This window comes from Melanotaenia boesemani, chromosome 20, assembly GCF_017639745.1.
Source record: "Melanotaenia boesemani isolate fMelBoe1 chromosome 20, fMelBoe1.pri, whole genome shotgun sequence".
Classification (NCBI taxonomy): Eukaryota; Metazoa; Chordata; class Actinopteri; order Atheriniformes; family Melanotaeniidae; genus Melanotaenia; species Melanotaenia boesemani.
In genome coordinates this window covers 20,290,015-20,306,899 of record NC_055701.1, presented here as the reverse complement: position 1 = coordinate 20,306,899, position 16,885 = coordinate 20,290,015, and the positions used below count along the sequence as shown (strand labels likewise).

At 39.6% G+C, this 16,885-nt stretch overlaps 1 protein-coding gene across 5 annotated transcripts in view; it reads right to left on the bottom strand.

Moving 5' to 3' along the window:
- The window catches only part of plekhh1 (pleckstrin homology domain containing, family H (with MyTH4 domain) member 1), a 35,440-nt gene that overhangs the window by 3,595 nt on the left and 14,960 nt on the right, over positions 1-16,885 (bottom strand). For 4 of the 5 annotated variants that reach the window (XR_006008648.1, XM_041971570.1, XM_041971571.1 and 1 more), the window contains exons 4-29: positions 16,606-16,755; positions 16,434-16,517; positions 16,117-16,198; positions 15,209-15,391; positions 14,232-14,986; positions 13,804-13,882; positions 12,557-12,648; positions 12,321-12,468; positions 10,959-11,095; positions 10,693-10,803; positions 10,359-10,445; positions 9,951-10,109; positions 8,873-8,953; positions 8,531-8,710; positions 8,330-8,441; positions 6,635-6,747; positions 5,516-5,692; positions 5,341-5,438; positions 5,065-5,242; positions 4,514-4,669; positions 3,988-4,085; positions 3,485-3,626; positions 1,942-2,084; positions 1,622-1,751; positions 1,302-1,385; positions 581-727 (exon numbers count right to left, since the gene is read on the bottom strand). Coding sequence is in view for 4 of the 5 variants with exons in the window: in XM_041971570.1 (XP_041827504.1) it covers positions 581-727; positions 1,302-1,385; positions 1,622-1,751; positions 1,942-2,084; positions 3,485-3,626; positions 3,988-4,085; positions 4,514-4,669; positions 5,065-5,242; positions 5,341-5,438; positions 5,516-5,692; positions 6,635-6,747; positions 8,330-8,441; positions 8,531-8,710; positions 8,873-8,953; positions 9,951-10,109; positions 10,359-10,445; positions 10,693-10,803; positions 10,959-11,095; positions 12,321-12,468; positions 12,557-12,648; positions 13,804-13,882; positions 14,232-14,986; positions 15,209-15,391; positions 16,117-16,198; positions 16,434-16,517; positions 16,606-16,755 (3,906 nt within the window). In the remaining variant the exon portion in view is untranslated. The remainder of the gene's footprint in view (positions 1-580; positions 728-1,301; positions 1,386-1,621; positions 1,752-1,941; positions 2,085-3,484; positions 3,627-3,987; positions 4,086-4,513; positions 4,670-5,064; positions 5,243-5,340; positions 5,439-5,515; positions 5,693-6,634; positions 6,748-8,329; positions 8,442-8,530; positions 8,711-8,872; positions 8,954-9,950; positions 10,110-10,358; positions 10,446-10,692; positions 10,804-10,958; positions 11,096-12,320; positions 12,469-12,556; positions 12,649-13,803; positions 13,883-14,231; positions 14,987-15,208; positions 15,392-16,116; positions 16,199-16,433; positions 16,518-16,605; positions 16,756-16,885) is intronic. The other variant, XM_041971574.1, reaches the window with a different exon arrangement.

Sequence of the window (16,885 nt, the reverse complement as noted above, 5' to 3'; positions counted from 1 at the left end):
CAAGTATTTCAGCTCCATAAGCAATTAATACATCTACATTGTCTTTCTATGTAAGCTACTGATTTTTTAAAATGGAAATTTGCCTTTTTTAAGCCCTCAGACTGATACAAACACCACTTCTTTTAACAGCTGAATCAAAATTCTTTTCGCCCTCTCCAGGTATCAATATATATTGGCTATAATTGCTTATTTTAATGAGTAAAAAACATGAGAAAAAGATGAGAATTTCTGCTTTAAATGTACTTTCCTTTCTTTGATGACTTGGTTCAGCTTGAACCTAGTGGGTCAATGGAGGGAACGTGTTAAGCTAGGGGTTATAGAGATGGGCTGGGGTCTGGAGAATCAAAGTTCAAATTTCTAGTCTGACAACAGAAGTGAACCACTGTGGGCCCCTGATGCCCCCAACTGCTCCCTGTGCAAAGAAATATAGCAGCCCACTGTCCTCTAGTAAATCTACTAGAGATGGGTAGAATGCACAACCTAATTTTCTAACTGGGATTGCTAAATAAAAATGACTATTATTGAAAACAGTGAATTAATCAGACTAAATATTCTTTCTTAAAACACACTGAATGCTTACCTTTGGTTTAGCCATTGCAAAGACTAGTTTCTCTACACTCTTCTTCCCAGCTCCGGGCTCCCTCTGCTGGCTCGTGACCACCATGAAATCATCACAACTGCCACCAAATGTAATCACTGACTGGTAGGAGTATGTGACCAGGGTGTGCTGGAAATGAAAACGTTGTCAGCAGAGAAATAGATAGAAACAAGAAGAAGAAGGTTTACAGCTGATCCTGAAACAGAAAAGGGAATTCATTTTGGCTTGTGCTTTTCAGTAGGCTATGTTGAACATAATGTAAGGTGGCAGAGTTTTCACTCTGAGTTTTCAAAAGCTCATGAGCAGCACTTTGCGCCAGACCAAAGAATGAAATAATTCAAACATGGGCTCCTGAAAATTACACAGCTCATGTTAATATTGTTTACATACTGGACCTGCTGTCTGTCAGGGTCAAGGATGTCAAATCTGAGGCAGGACATTTTATTTTCCTTTGGATTTCTGGTTCTTGTAACACCACAGAATAAAAATAATCCAAGATCAGTGGGTCAAGACAGCTCTGCAGCTGTGGTTTACTCAGCTGGGCAACACAGTTGTTAAAACCAGACTCAGTTTTCGAGCTTTGAAATTAAACATCATTAGATGCCAAGTAAACCAGATTTTCTTATTTCTAAATAAACAAAATGCTGTTCTGTTTTTTTATTTTACTTTTTGTGTCATTTCCTTTACGCAACTTGAAACCCACCATTGCGTAGTCCAGCACACACAGTCCATCCTCACTGACTGCCAGCCACACCTGGCTCTGCTCAAAAGGAGAGGGTGGGACAGGCTGCGGACAAAGAGACAAAAACAAAGATGTCCTCATCCTTCTTTCCTGAGTCTTCCTCACAATTTCAATCTGGCTCAGAGTTCAGATTCACAACACGTAATTTTCTATTTTTTTATATATATAAAAGATTATGTCAGAGTTAAGAGCAACCTTTTGTTTTCAGTTACACAACAAAAAACTACAACATTTTACTGACAAATGGACATGGAAAACAAAAGGCTGAGAACTATTTTCACCTTGGCACTGACAAGCTTGGCTCCAAACAGAGGCCATTTCCGAGCCACAGTTAGATATATTCTCACACACTCAGATGCACTGCACCCACGAAGCATTGACCACTTAGTAGCCAGATGCTCAGTAAGATCCCTGAAGAGGATAAAAGGAAGAGAACATAAAGGAACACCATTTTTTTTCCAAGTTTTTTGTTTATTTTTTACAAAATGTTATTTAAGAATCTAAGTTTTTGTTGCAAGAACTGGTTGCAAACAAATCTGTAGTTATATGAGGTGATTAAAAAGGAGAAGGAAAGAGGTAAGAGCAGTGGTGTTCGTATTACCTGAGCTGCTCTGAGCTGCAGTCCTGTTTGTAGCGTTTTGGATAGAAACGTTCTAAGGCTTGCAGAAGAAGCAGCTGAGATTTAGGCTGAGGAGAACCAGTGGGAGAGGAGACACCCGATCGCTCCAAATCGCCATGTTCAACCTGGACAAAAGACAATACAATGAATTAAACATCAAAATACAAACAATAAATTGGAAATATAAGGCATTACAATTAAAAAACAATGTCCATGTTAAAATGGGCCTGTAAGAAAATTGCCTGTTTTTATGCACCAAATGTTTTTGATGGGGACTTTTTACCCTCTATTAGTTCAACTTTACTACAATACCAAGACCCCAATTTTATTATTGCTGGTGACTTTTATGCAACATTCTCTCTGGATCTTAACAGATCCACAAATATATCACATAGAGCTACTACTTTATCTTTGGCTATAAGGTCCTTTCTAGTTGATCTGAATTTGGAGGATCTTTAGTGTATTCGTAACGATAATGTAAAAGGCTATTCATTCCATGGCACCTCAACTAGGATTAACTATATACAGTATTACTAGTCCTTCTTCTTGTCTTAATCTTCGATTATGCACCTGTAACATGTACTATAACACCGTTTATAAACCACCTGAAGGCCAGTAGATGGAAATTCCATGACTCTTTTCTTAGTAATGAAAATGTTGTATCTAATGAAATCACAACTTGGTGAATTCATACAAATCAATAGTAAGTCTTGTGACAGTCCCCAGAAATTACAAGTGCTTCCTAAGAAGCACATGCATTGCCTTTGCTTGTAAGTTAAAATCTGAATGCAATAAAGGATTTTCTGAAATTAAGGTGAAGATAGAGAAAGTGGCGAAAACACAAATACACCTACAGAGACCAATGTCAATATACTTAACACCTTAAGGGGAGAATATAAAAGTGTATCCATAAATAAGGCAGAGTTTATTTTGCACAGAACAAAACAGAAATACTTCTATGATGTTGATCGACCAAACAGATTGTTAGCCTTTTGATTAAAACAGATCTAAATCTAAAGCAGTGACAAATGCCATACGAACAACAGCAGAGGTGTTGTTCAGATGTTCTACAGAAACCTCTATACATCGGAATGTCGTATATATATGAATATATATATATATAATCCACTTCTTTTCTTCAGAAGCTGACACTTTATCCCATTCAGAAAGCCTAAAATTAGAAACACCAATCTCATTAGCAGAGTTGGAGATAGCAGTTAATACTGCCCAGGAGTGCAAAAGCCTCAGCATGGATGGCTTCTCTCCAGAGATTTATTTTTATAACTTCAAAGTACCTTTTTATATCCACCACAAATTTATTATTATGTAATAATTAAAGATGTTTTTCTCTTTGAGAATTAGTTCACTCAATATTCTTAAATTGTTTCCATTATTTCTTACAATGAGTTTTAAAAAATAAAGTTTGAAAGACAATGGTTTTAAATGTTAACCACACTGCAGGACTGTAGATGACAGAAGCCTTTTGTTTTCGTAAGTTTGATCTTTTGATACGGCCTTTACAGACCTGTGCCATGAGGGCAGCCACCTCCAGAGCCAGCTCTTTGTTCACAGGGAAGTGGCCTTGTTGAACCTCATCATTTGCCTGGTATGCCAGTAGGAGGCGCTCTCGCTCCGTCTCCCTTTTTACCTGAGATCTGAAACTGAGTCTGCATATGCCAACAAGGAAAACAAAAATGTCAAAACTTTTTCCCTAAAATGAAAAACATTTCAATCAATTTTTCATTTCCTTTCCCAAGTTTTTGTTTGTTTTAAAGTTTTTTCTTGAAGGAAGTCCCTATCAAAGCATAGTAATTGTCTTCTGTGATCATTCTTTGTCCAGACTGTGCGTTCATCAAAACTCTCCCCCCTAAAAGCCCAAAACTTTCGTTGTCATATTCTGCCCTAGTGTTGTATCTGAATCTAACTACCAAACTTAATTCTAATTATTTGAACATCAAACTTTATGGCTATTATACACCAATAAATCTGCATTAACTTTTCATATGAGCCTCCTTACTGAAATCATACCTGTTTTTGTATGTTAGCCGAACAATCCGTGTCCCCTCATTTTTCCCAGGATGCAGCTCCTTCAGAGCTTGCTCCCACTTGGAAATAACATCACAGATCTGGTAAAGGAAATACAAGTTTGTCTATTTTTCATACATACAGAATTTTTTCTTTCTTAATTTATTTTAGTCTACAGGTCTGTTTGATCCAAAAACTGCCAGTTTACTGTCATGCGGTGTATGAGCCAGCTGAGTTTTCCCCTGTGAACTAGTTAAACACAATGTTAAACAATCAAAATTAAGTGGAGAACTATTTCCGCCATGATTGTGTGGAATTTCATAGCAAAGGAGGACCATATTATGCTGGATTATGCCCACATCTAAAAATGAAAATAGTTCCACATCACTTCTAACTAATCCTCTAAGTGATTCAGTAAAATGTGACTTGATGAAAATGATGATGATTTGGCTCAGAACAAAAAGGAAACCCTCAATGCTTTGCAGTGAGTTTCCTAAATCCGCGTATACTGAGTGGCCCACAGCCCTACCTTGGCTGATGGCTGTAGGCAGTGCTCCAGGTCTTTGCCAGATGGATCGTCAGTGAAGAGGGCAAACCCTGTTAGCTGGGGCTTCCTCATGCCGATCCGCTGGTTCAGCGTGTTGAGGAACTCTTCTACTGTAGTGGAGCCATCAAAACCTACCACCTACAAACAAAGTACAAATCTGATCCATTGGAACTCAACAGTGTCAGCATTTCACCTGTATTTCCAACTACAAATACTTTAGAGCAAGTATGCAATGAAAATATACGTTAAATTCTGCCCATGGAGCCTCATTTTGGATCTTTTTGAGAACAGGAAGCTAATCATATGGGGAAAAGCTGCTGCATCAGTAGCTTGCAGTTTCAGTATAAATTGTCTCAGTTATTATAAGTAAAAAAAAACATTGCAAATAAGAACTACAGTATGCATTTATAATATTTTATACTAAGAATTCAAACAAAAAAATAACACTGCATTATACACAGTATTTTGCATGTGATAGCAGCGGAGAAACTGTGCACAGTACTTAAAATAAAATAAAGAAAAAATTTCCGTACCTGGTAGGTATGGTTCATAAAGTGAACTGGGATGCTGAAAGGCAATGAATGATGGTAGGGGTTCCTGAGCAGGATGGAAACTATTTCCATACGTGAAGGTTTAGCTTCCCGCTCTCCATTCTGTAGAGTTCGCTCCAAAGATCTCTGGCAGTAAACCGCATACTTCCCCACCTCAGTCCTGTACAGCGAGGCAAACAGATGAAAATTTAAGCAATAATATGAAATGTGGTTTTAGTTATTCTGGAGTTTTCTGTCAATAAATCAGGGTTACTTCACCTGGGGTCAGCATTATGCTGCAGGTACTGTCTCAGGTACCAGAGGAAATGCTGCTGAGGAAGGAACAGCGCCACACATAGAGACAGCAGCTGCCAACACTACAGCAAAGACAAATAAACCTTAACTAACCCTTTTCTAACAGGATCACTTATGACTGACTGTGCATGAGGATGACCTGTGTGAGGGAGTAGTTGTGAGGTGTCCGGCGGTTGGTTTGTTTGATCAGCTGGCAGTACATTTCATTCTGCAGCTCCGGGTGGGTCAGACACACTTGCAAGGCATTCTGAGCCAGAGAGGTGTGGTAATCCACAGATGGTGACTCAACCAGCACATTGATGAAGAGCTGACAGGACTGCAGAGAGAGAGAGCATTCTTCAGAGGCTGGTATTTAATGCCACTAAGCTACCAGCAGGTGGAGACAAAGTCATATCAGGAAATCCCAAGTATTTGGGCTGCAGCATATTTGCAATGTAGCTTAAAGCTGTAAATAAACAGAGCATTGGAAATGGTAACATACAGGTAAAAAAGGATTTGTGAGCTTCATTATCTGGTTCTCATTCTTTGAGACAAAGAGCCCTTTTAACACTCTTCATCTGTTATGTCAGATTCATTAATACTTCAAAGACATCAAGTAGGGCATGGACTTGAAAAGCGTGTCACCCCCATTCATTCCGTTTCATTGTCTGTGTGTTTGGGACAATTTATAAGGCTGATTGGTCAAAGAAAGACCCGATCCATTCAGCCCTCAATCCTGCCATCTCACTGGAGCTGGTGTTTTCTGAGATCGGACTGTTCTGGGAAGGGGGCTTCCTGGGTGGAGCGTTGAGGGTTATAGAGTTGAAATGAAAGGAAAAGGAATTCCCATCTTCCTACAAGGTCCCCTGTTCTGCTTCAATCCCATTTTTCTCCCTCATCCTGTATCTTCCACATCTATTGCTGTCATTCTCTGAAGAGCCTGACCTCCCATGACTCCTCTTAAAGGAGGTTTCCTTTACACTGGTGGTAAACCACAGAGAGTTAGCCTCAATCAGAGCAGATAATCAAGGCCATTATCTGTCCCCCACTCTTTTGATGAGCTGGGCCCCTCTGCCTTGAACCTTTGATCTATTTTAGAGGCATAAGGGGAGAGAAAAAGAGAGCAACAGTGCACATCCAGGAGTGAAGACGGGGCTACCGTGGGGACAAAATGGAGGGCCAATGATGCTTTTAACAGACCCTCACAGGGAGACAGACAGGCAGAAAAGGAGAAAGGATCAAAGGATGAGGAAGAATAAAAAGTATAGACGTGACCAACCTTGAAAAGCTTGAGAGCTTCTGTCTGCAAAGCTTCAGACGGCAGCGTGGTAAGAGGCAAGCACAGGCCCTCCTTACAGAAGCTCAAGGACCCGCTCTTCCACAAAACAGACTCTGGGAAAACATGCAGAGAAACATGCACACATGTATATTTAAACCCACGCAAATGCGTATGCACTTAGACAAACAAAGATCAAGTTTCAAAGCTGTAATGGCTTAACAGCTAACGAAAATTCACACACTACTCTGAAGTCATAAACAGCATCTGCAATGTGGATTTAATCTGCCAAACAATGAAGATTAAAATAACATGCAACATATTACTGAGGGTGTCCACTTATGGAGGTACACCACAAGTGTTAGCCCTTCAGTAAATGCATCTACTGTATTTATCCAGGCACTGCAAATCTATTTTCAGTATTGTATGCATGGAATAAACTGTGAAAATACATCTGAAAAGTTCAAAGCTTGACAGCACAGTTTTGGTGCAAGTCAATACACACTTAAATTACTAGGAATACAAAACACCAGTTCTTAACTTAATAATGCAGCAGGAGGTTCAGTGGGGTCAGGGTCCTACCATAATGCAAAAGCTTTATCCAATCAGATATTATTTGAAAACATTTTCTTACATATATTTGTCATTTGTTTAAACACTTTTAAAGAATTTAAAACACAGTAGGAACTTAAAAAAAAAGAAAAAAAAAACAAGACAAAATAACAGTCTGTACTCTTCGGATGAAGCTCACTTTGACCTGACATCCAACGGGAAGCCCACCATAACTTTTTTCTGTTAAAGCTAAACGTAATAACAAGTACAAAAGCAGCTCTGCATCACTGATTGGAGGCAGATGCAGGAAGGAGGACTGAATGGCAGAACTTCTGTAAAGAAACTTTTCCCTTATGCTTCCAAAACCGAAGTGGTTCATATGGGAAGACTCAATGCTAGAATTTTTTTCTGCATCCATCGCATTTATGTTTGATGTGGATATTACTCTATTATAAAGTGTCATGCTGTACTTTCAGGAACTTATCTGATAGGTTCCAAACTTTGTCAAGCAGCAATAGAATGACCTCGAGACTGTGCTAAAAAGTACTTGAGAAAAGATGGCGTGCTATTTCCTGCCTCAGGCACTGGCGTTTTCATGTTTCCTGATAAATATATGTTTCATATGTCTGTAAAATTACTTCATTCCCAAAAACATTTTTGGGTGCCCTTGTTCTGTTCACACACAGAAAGCATTTTGCTGATTATGAAAACACACTGTGTGACATTTTTAGCTTTATGTATAATTCTCCTGAATTTTTCACTAAATGATTAACTTAGAAGAAACTCCAAAACTTCAATGTTTGATATAAAGTTGCAAAATGAGCATCTTTCTAATAAAATTACCTTTTACAGCCAGTTTTCCTGAGCATGTTTATAATATGTCTAAATTCTAGTTACTTCAGAGAGTTTGAGGAGACTGAATGCCTTCTGATAAACAAGGCATTTTAAATTCCTTTAAAACCAAATTAAACTGACTAACAGGTTTAGAATAACAACAATGTACTTGTGACATCCCAACTCTCCTTTAGTGCTCTGGTACTGCCACTAAAAAAAAAAGACTTCAAAGGATTAAGCAACAAATCAAATCAGTGGGGACTTTTTCAAACACAACTTTAGCTTCTCTACCATATAAACGACATTTCTCACCTGGATCTCCATCTGCATCGAGTAGTTTACCAATGAGCTGCTCGTACTCTGTGCCTACTTTAAAAGTTGCACTGCTACCAGCTGCCACAGTCAGGTGGTACAACCATGTATCCTTTGTAAAAATGAAACATACTATTAATGTGAGATTTTTTTTCTTATTGTCCAGTGTACATTTTATTGAGATATGTCCTTTTGTGTTACCTTCTCCGGCTTAGTGCCTATAAGCAGATATGTAGGACTTTGGTCTCTTGGTTGGACCACTAAGGTGCAGTGTGAAGAGAGAAAACCCCGAGTGCCCGCCTCGTAGTCCTCGTCTGAATCGCAGGAGCGATCGACCTCCGTCACCAACGCTTCACGCATCTGCAGCTGACCCAGGGGCAGCTGTGACAGAAAAAAAAGTTACTAATAGATACATATTATAAATACAACTGGTAAGGAACATGGATTGGCTTAATATTTCTTTGAGATGTATCTTACAAACTTTGACTGAAAGATTAAACTCAAAATAGATAAACCCGGAGAAGTGAAACTTGTTTAATTAACCTTGTCTTCCTGGTTGCGATAGTAGTAGAAGATTTTTCCAACCAAAGCACACCAAACCAGTTTTGAGTGTCCATGTTTGACCTGTAAACGAAAATACAACAAATAACACACGTGAAAAGTTCCAGGTCAAGATCCAATACTACTTATCATTAGCATTCATAACAGACTATGCATTCTTTTACAAATTAGATCAAGATTTTTAAAATAACTTGACATGCATTTATCTGAAAACGTCTACATCCAAGCAGCAGAAGTCCCAAAAATGTGCAAAAATGTGCAAGCAGACGCGCAAAACACTTAGAATCAACTAAGTGTGTTGAAAGCAAAGTGTCAACTAATTCCTAAAAAATGAAAACAGTCCATCCACACGTCTACTCCCGCGGTTACAGCCAATTTAAACCAGGGATGCAGCTGGAGGTAATAATAACACATCTCTTTCCAATAATGACTTCTTTCAGAGAGTTGCAGAAATGTGAAAGAGGCGATGATGTCACAGGAGGCTTCCAGACGATGCCAGCTGTGCATCCATGAGAAAGGGTCGCCAAGGTTAAATGCACTCTGAGAGGCAGAGCATCCCTTGTCTGAACTACCATCATGTCACCACCAGTAGATCAAAGCCATCTCACAGGAAGGGTTTAGGGTGTTGGTGAGAGATCATAGGCTTCATCATCTCAGCTTGAAGCTGTCAGTCAGCTGTCAGAGACCCATCAAAAGTGTCTATTTTAACAGCAGGCGGGTCTCTAACATAAGGGGGGTTGAAGGACGGGGGGGGGGGGGGGGGGGGGGGAGGGAGCTCTCCAACATTCCAGCTGCTCTGATTTTGTGTCACACACAGGTTTTAAAGAGTTTGTCTGAAGAGTGCTCTGCCTACAGCTCTCCACCTAAATGAGAAACCTTTATCTCAGTCTATATTTGCCTGAAAAGGTACGTTAGGACTGGAAATGGCTAATTCTGGCATCGTCCTTAGGGAGAAAACCTGGCTTATCTATATCTCTTACAACTACACAATGACATGTGTAAGGTAGGATTGTTTTTAAGTGTTAAAGATAATTTTAAACCATGAATCATGATTTCTGACCTTTGTAAGCCAACCTCTCGCAGTGGGCTTTGCCTTTGTTTCCACAGTGATTGGGCCGCTGGCCTGGACTTTGAGTATGTTTTGCAGAACTCTGATCCACTCCTCCAGGATGTTGGGTGAGTCAGCGGTCAGATAAAAGGTCTTTTTCTCTGTAATCATCTAAAAGGGAGAAATAAGAGGGGAAAAAATGCTAAACCAAGCTTACTAAGATAACATCATCATGTCAAAAGAGATCAGAATCGGTCTCTGAAAGGATGGGAAAACATTCCAGCCCAATGCTACACCTGATGTCATTGAGTGCCGCTTCTCTGGTATGGAGCAGACAGTGAATCTTTATTAGTAATTTCATAACCTTTAAACACAGTCTAGATGTACAAACCATTTAAGACAAATTGTCTTCCCACTCACTTGAAACGTCTGTGCTCCCTCTCCACGAACTATACAGCAGGACGAGTTCAGCTCAATCTGACCCTGAGGTTTCCTGATCACATCACTCTGAAAACACACACACCAATCAGAATTCTATCCAAATATCTTAAAAAAAGCATGAACTGTAAATTTGCTCATCTACATTCTTTTAAAATTTAGTCTGTAAAGATGGTATGTGTGCCTTGACTGCTGCCATCCACATACACGCAAAAAAAACCCAAAAAACTTAGAAATATTCCAGCAATGTTTTCTGAGCAGATAGCAACACCTTAGAAGGAAGCAGACAGGCATGCTGGAAGTGAGACATACTCACAGGAGATTTGTAGTAGAGGATTTCTCCATTTCTCAGGATGAACCAGCGACGTTTCCAGGCTTTCACCTGACTGCCCATCTTCAGTAGGTATCCAGACTTCTCCAGCATCTCCTTCAAACAGGAATTATTGAAATAGTTGACAGATAACACACTTTTTAAGTGATTGGACGAAATCAGTTAGGCTTCTTAAATTGCAAAAAGCATCTTAGTGATAGTGGCATCCAACAGTTACACTGTCAAAAGAGAGAGGGGGGGGGTGTACTTACAGGCCCAGTGCTCTCACAGGAGTAGGAGGAGGTTCGCTGGACTTTATGTTCTGGTTCAGAGTAGTCGCTGTCTAGGGAGTAGGCATCAGGAGGAATGGCGTAATCGCTCTCTGAGCTGATGGAGGACATGGACACACCTGCAGCACAAGAAATAAGCCGACTGTGTGTTTGGCTACAGAAATACTGCAGTTAATAAAAAAAAGTTGTCACCAGATCCCCAAAAATCATTTTTTGTGAGACCAACATCTACTGTGTAACTTCAAAATTACATGTTCAAAAATACACAGAAATCTTTGAACATTGTAATGGGGGCTTTCCTGATTTCTTCACAGCCACTGAATATAAAAGAAAACTTTAAACACATTTGTCCTACAGTATTGAGTTTTGACAATTGAGTGATTCTACTCATTCTGCTTCCATACATTAGACAGCTAAAATAAGCTAAACAGTCCTGCCTCTAACTACTTCATCAGATAAACACTTATTGAGAATTATATTAATGGCAGCTAAGCAAACCCTGACTAGAAAATGGCTCTAAGCAGATATACCAGGAATCCAGGATCTGTGCAATATTGTTTACCAGATATTTGTTATGGAGAGGCTGACTATCTCTTTCTGGTTTCAAAGGGATAAATCTAACCAGGTTTGGCTCAAATGGACCCAATATATTAGAGATTTAAGAAAGGATTTTGTTTAAATAATAAGCACTATTAGAGAGGTAGTTAAAATGTATTAAGATAGCACTACTTTCCACTTGTCCAATTGTTTATATTTGTTCTTTTTATTGTCATTTTTGTTTTTTGGTTTTGTGCTTCTCTCCTTTCCTTTCTTTTCTTTATTTTATAAGGCCTGGTACACATATATTGATTTTCTTTTTATCTTATGAGAATTTTTATCTGGTTGAGACCTCACACATGAAGATAAAAAAAAACAAAAAAACAATCAGTTTTAATCGTATTGTGTGTGGTGTGCTCCGAAAATGTAATCACAGAACAACACACACATAATGATGCTGTCCCGCAACTGATAAACAATCTAGTCCTCGGAGCCAGACAAATGTCGAAACGTAGAAGAAGAACCATAGCAACAACAGGCAAAAAACGAAGAAGAAACATAGTAACAATCGGAAAACACAACACACAACATGTAAGAGGATATATAGGACGAGGGAATGATGGTGGTCTTGGGACTGTTGTTAACAGAAAAAGCCAGAACTGAAAAAAATAACAGAGTGGAGACGGTGCTCTCTGATTGGTTACATTCCGTACCACGTCACCATCCACGCAGTCAGAATGCATGAGTTGTCGGCATTCCTCAGAAATCGGCTCTGAAATATTAAACATGTTCAATGTTCATGTTCACCTCTCTTGACTGCCCGTGGGCTTCCAGGTATGCTGCCTTTCCTGTCTGGGCTCAGAACAGATGTGCGTAAACTGGCCAGAGAGCTGCTGTCATCCTCTGACCCAGAGTCATCGTCCGGCAGAGGCATGCTGCTGATTTGAGTGGCTTTCTAAAAAAACATAATGCCCATGAAACATGAGAGTGAGTGAAACTGAAGAAGTGAATACAGATAAAGCCACAAGCTACATTTTACTTACACCTTTTAGTGTGGTGTACACTGGTACATTGATATTCTTATAGATCAGCTGGGTGAACGGACCTGCCGCAGGACAAAGGGGTAAGCTGGACCCTGCATCAGAAAAATTGCCATTTATACAAAGTACATTGTAAGGACACACAACAGAGCAGTAACACCTTCAAGTAAGACCATGAGTTAAATATCAGTCAGTGAGGCCAAGAGAATGAAGAATAATAAAATCTATAAACAGGCTTTGCAAAGTCAGGTACCCAGTTATATCTATTAAAGTTAGTTGACTTTCATAGTTAGCTAGCAAACTATGAAAGTGTTAGCTAACATGACAGTGTCATGAAGGATTATGACACTCTGCATCTTTAGTTAAATAATTGGCTAACTAATTTAACTTAACATTAACTTAACAACTTTAGCTAACTAAATAACAACTGAAGGTCCAGATGCATCTAGGAGGTTTATTTCTTAAGTACTTCACCCACCTCTGACTCTATTTTAGGAAATTTTAAAGAAAAAAGACTGCATGAATCAAGACTCTTTTGCTTTACTTTTACACAGCTTTGTTCTTAAAATAGTCTTTTGGAAAAACATGATATTTACTTTTGTAGGGATGACTATTTAAATCTGCTATAGAAGAACCTTTAGGCCAAAGGCAAAAATATGGCAGGAAGCAGAGTAAGCTTAGCAAGCTTAAACTTAATCCACAGCAGTTTGGCAGTCAGCTGCACGAACATGGCAGTCAGAGCTTTAATAGTCAAAGTTCTGTCAAACCTCACTGTCTGCATCCTGACAAAATGGATGATGTCGGGACAGAAAACACAGCAGTAATTACACCCAGACCATGTCCCTTCATCGCAACTGATTAAAAAGCAGCCTCTTCCCATGCTCCTCTTTTCCTCCTCCCTTCCATTATCTACCATCTTCAAAAAAAAAAAAAAACTCCTGAAGAGGAGCCCACACCTGCACAGGTGTGAAGAGCCTAAGGCCAGAGGAAGTGACATCAAAAGCAGCAATGACAGATCCAAACAGGCCACACTCGCCCCGCATAGCAGATTAAGCATCGGATAAATGAGCAGTCTCTTCAGAGTACTGACATTTCCCACAACTCATGACATGTACACAAATGAATGAGAGCAAATACAAGGTTAAAAACAATAATAAGTTTGAATATAAGAGCAAGAACTTATAAGTATGGACCCGATTCCTTGCTATGGCATCACTGGGTTAATGAATGAACTGATTCTTGTGTCTCACCTCGTCCGGGGCCTCTGGCTCCAGTACTGGCCTCTGATACTCTCATTCCTGACTTAGCCACAGCATAGATCCGACTCTCCTGCAGAGATATTCCAGATAACTTTACCTAGATATGACAGGCTTAAGATATTTTACATTTTAGCCTCATCGTTGCAATGTTTGCTCTCTAGTTTTCTAAATTAATTATTAAGTTCTTTTATCAGCTCTTAAAAAACTCATTAACTTATTTTATGTTTAATTTGTAAAAAAAAAAAAAAAAAAAAAAAAAACAAGCTTAAAATAGTAGTTTATCATTTTGCATTGATTTCAATGCCAAAATGTCTTTGATGAGACCAGCAAATATTTTATGAAGAAATAATCAACTAAACCAACATTTTGTCCCCCAGGTTAATATAAAATTAAACAGAAGCCAAGCTAGTATTATATACCCATGAAGGGAAGCGATGCAAAGGAGGAGTTGGCGGCTTGAGAGCATCTGTTTCCAACTGCTCCACTTCCTCTGCAAGTCCCACAAAGGAGACCCCATCCTGAGACAGCTCCTCTGACTGTGGCCCCTCCAATACTCCATCCATGCTGTCTGGAAGCCCGTCAATGTCAGTCTCTTCCACAAGCTGAGAAAATGGAGAAGTGGTGGTCCCTGTGCTTTTCAGAGTGGAGGAAGCGGAGGATGGTGTCATGATGTCAATGCTAACATTGAGGTGGTGGAGTCTGTCCAGGCTGGGCTGAGGCTGGCTGTAGTGCTTCTTTACCAGCTGGATACTGTCTCTGGGGGTGAGTGGAGTCCGTACTTTGGGCAAAGTCATGCTGGTCCCTGACTGGTGAACTACTGGCTGAGGAGGATTGGGGAAGGGGTTGTTGGTGGAGGGGGAGCGGGAGAGGAGTGGGCTTTTGGGTGTTATTCTGATGGTTGACTCTGGAGAACCGGGTCCGTGTGCCATCTCATATGCAGACGAGGAAGATGAAGATGAGGAGGATGAGTGAAGGCACTGAGAACGGAACTTGCTATTAAGTTCATCAGAGGAGTTGTCTCTGTCAGAGCCCTCTGCCTGGCCTTCGAAGCCCACTGGTCCACTGATGGAGCTGGGACCCTCCCTGCTCCTACCTGGAGCATCACGTGTTGTACGATCTCTAAGGCAAATCCCTTTACTGGCCAGTTCAGGAGTCCTTTTCACATCTGTGAAGACTGAATTTAGATCAGTTACATCTGTGTAAGCCTACGCATTAAATCCAACAGTATGAGCCTGTAATGGAAGATTGAGCTAATCTGAACACACTTAAAATATTAATCAGTGCAACACATTATGCAGACGACAAAGGCTAAAAAAAATGGTCTAATTTCATCCTGTTCTGATTCCAAAACTTCCTGCTGCCCATCCCAGTATGTATTAATTCATGTGCAGCACACCTGTTGGCAGGATATTGTTGTTAGAGGCAGCTCCGCGGGGACCTGCCTGTCTCCAGCTGTCATCTTGAGCGGGCGGCGTGCCAGGGCAGCTGGGAGGAAACAGTGGGCTGTTGGGCACCAAGTGGGTATCCATTATAGGGGAGGTGGCAGGAGATCCAGAGGATGAAGGCTTTTCTAAGAGAGCTGAAAAATAAAGACAACACCAATAACTCTTTCTAGTAATACACTAGTGTTAATGAACAAAATTTTTACTTATTTAAAGCTTTATTTCATATACTTGAAACAGGGAGTATCAAAGTTTGTAATGTAGTCAATTATTTAACTTTTTTTTGATTATGTAAACATGAGTCTGAATGTAGGCTAAGAAAAATCTTCCAAGTAATGTTATGTTAATTAGCCACGTGCTTCTGATCCTTATGGGCCAATGAATCGGCCAAACAGAAAATTCAGGTAATCTCTAAAGTGTACTGTCCATCACTTGAGCTCTAAATGAAAATATTACTAATGCAATACATCACATGTTGAATTAAAGTCAGCAATACATTATTCAATGTGGTGATCCAATCTCTGATACATAATACAAAGATTCACAGATTCTGAAAAAATATCTTTACACCTGTATCAGGCTGAAGACTGACATTTGATCTATGAACACTCAGGCTGCACCATGTTAAAATAGACAGAATTCTGCAGTGAACATCACTTCTAAAAACTTCTAAAAATCATTGCCAGTGAAATCAGATCTTGTATTGGTGTATTTACAAATGCAAGCTGATAAAGAAAAAAATATATAACATAACATACCATATCATATCTTAACATATATAACATACTGACAGTCACATCTACTCATTCAAAATTCATTTAAAATCTACAGAATCATTCTGAACATGCACAGCAGTACTCACTCTGTAGTTTGTCTTGGAGCAGCACAATCCGCTCCGTCTGCTTCAGGTTAGCTAATTTCAGATGCTGGTTTTCCAGCTCCATCTGCAAGTATATACAGGTTTTAAAATGAAACAAAAAAATGAAAAGTACATGGTACCATTGTGATACATTTGATTTTGTGAAAACATTTAAATACATCTATTTTGGCCTGAAATGAAAGCTTTTAAAAGAGTAATTTTAGAGATGCAAAAGGGAGAATTTATCAGTCTCCTGAACTCTTACAGAAAAAAAGTTTCTTACTGTATTTAAGGATGCTTCTGCACATGTCTCAGCTTACCTCTCTGAGCTTAAATGTGACCCAGTCTTTAATCTTGGCAGCCTTCTCCTCAATAATTTTTGCCTCCTGAGCTCTGACCAAGATCTGTTGACAAAAAGTAGGTTTTGCCAGAATTAAGCATGCACTTCATGCACGTTCATTTCTCTTCTTTATCTGATGCTTCTGTCCATACCTGCTTTTCCAGCTGCACCTCTAATCTCTTTATTACAGCATCTTTTTCTTGAAGCTGATTGGTCAGGTCTTGATACTTTCTGTACAACGAACTCTCTGATTCACTGGGTTGTATGTTTGCAGACTTCAGCTTTTCTTCCATGACATGGATCTGAAATGCATAATTAGAGGAGTGAATGCACAAGCCAAGCCTAAAGACAGCTGAGATCTGCATGGTTCATTTAGCTTTGACAGGGACCAGACAAAGCTGAGAGAAAAACATTTGCCAACTTTGCTGAGAA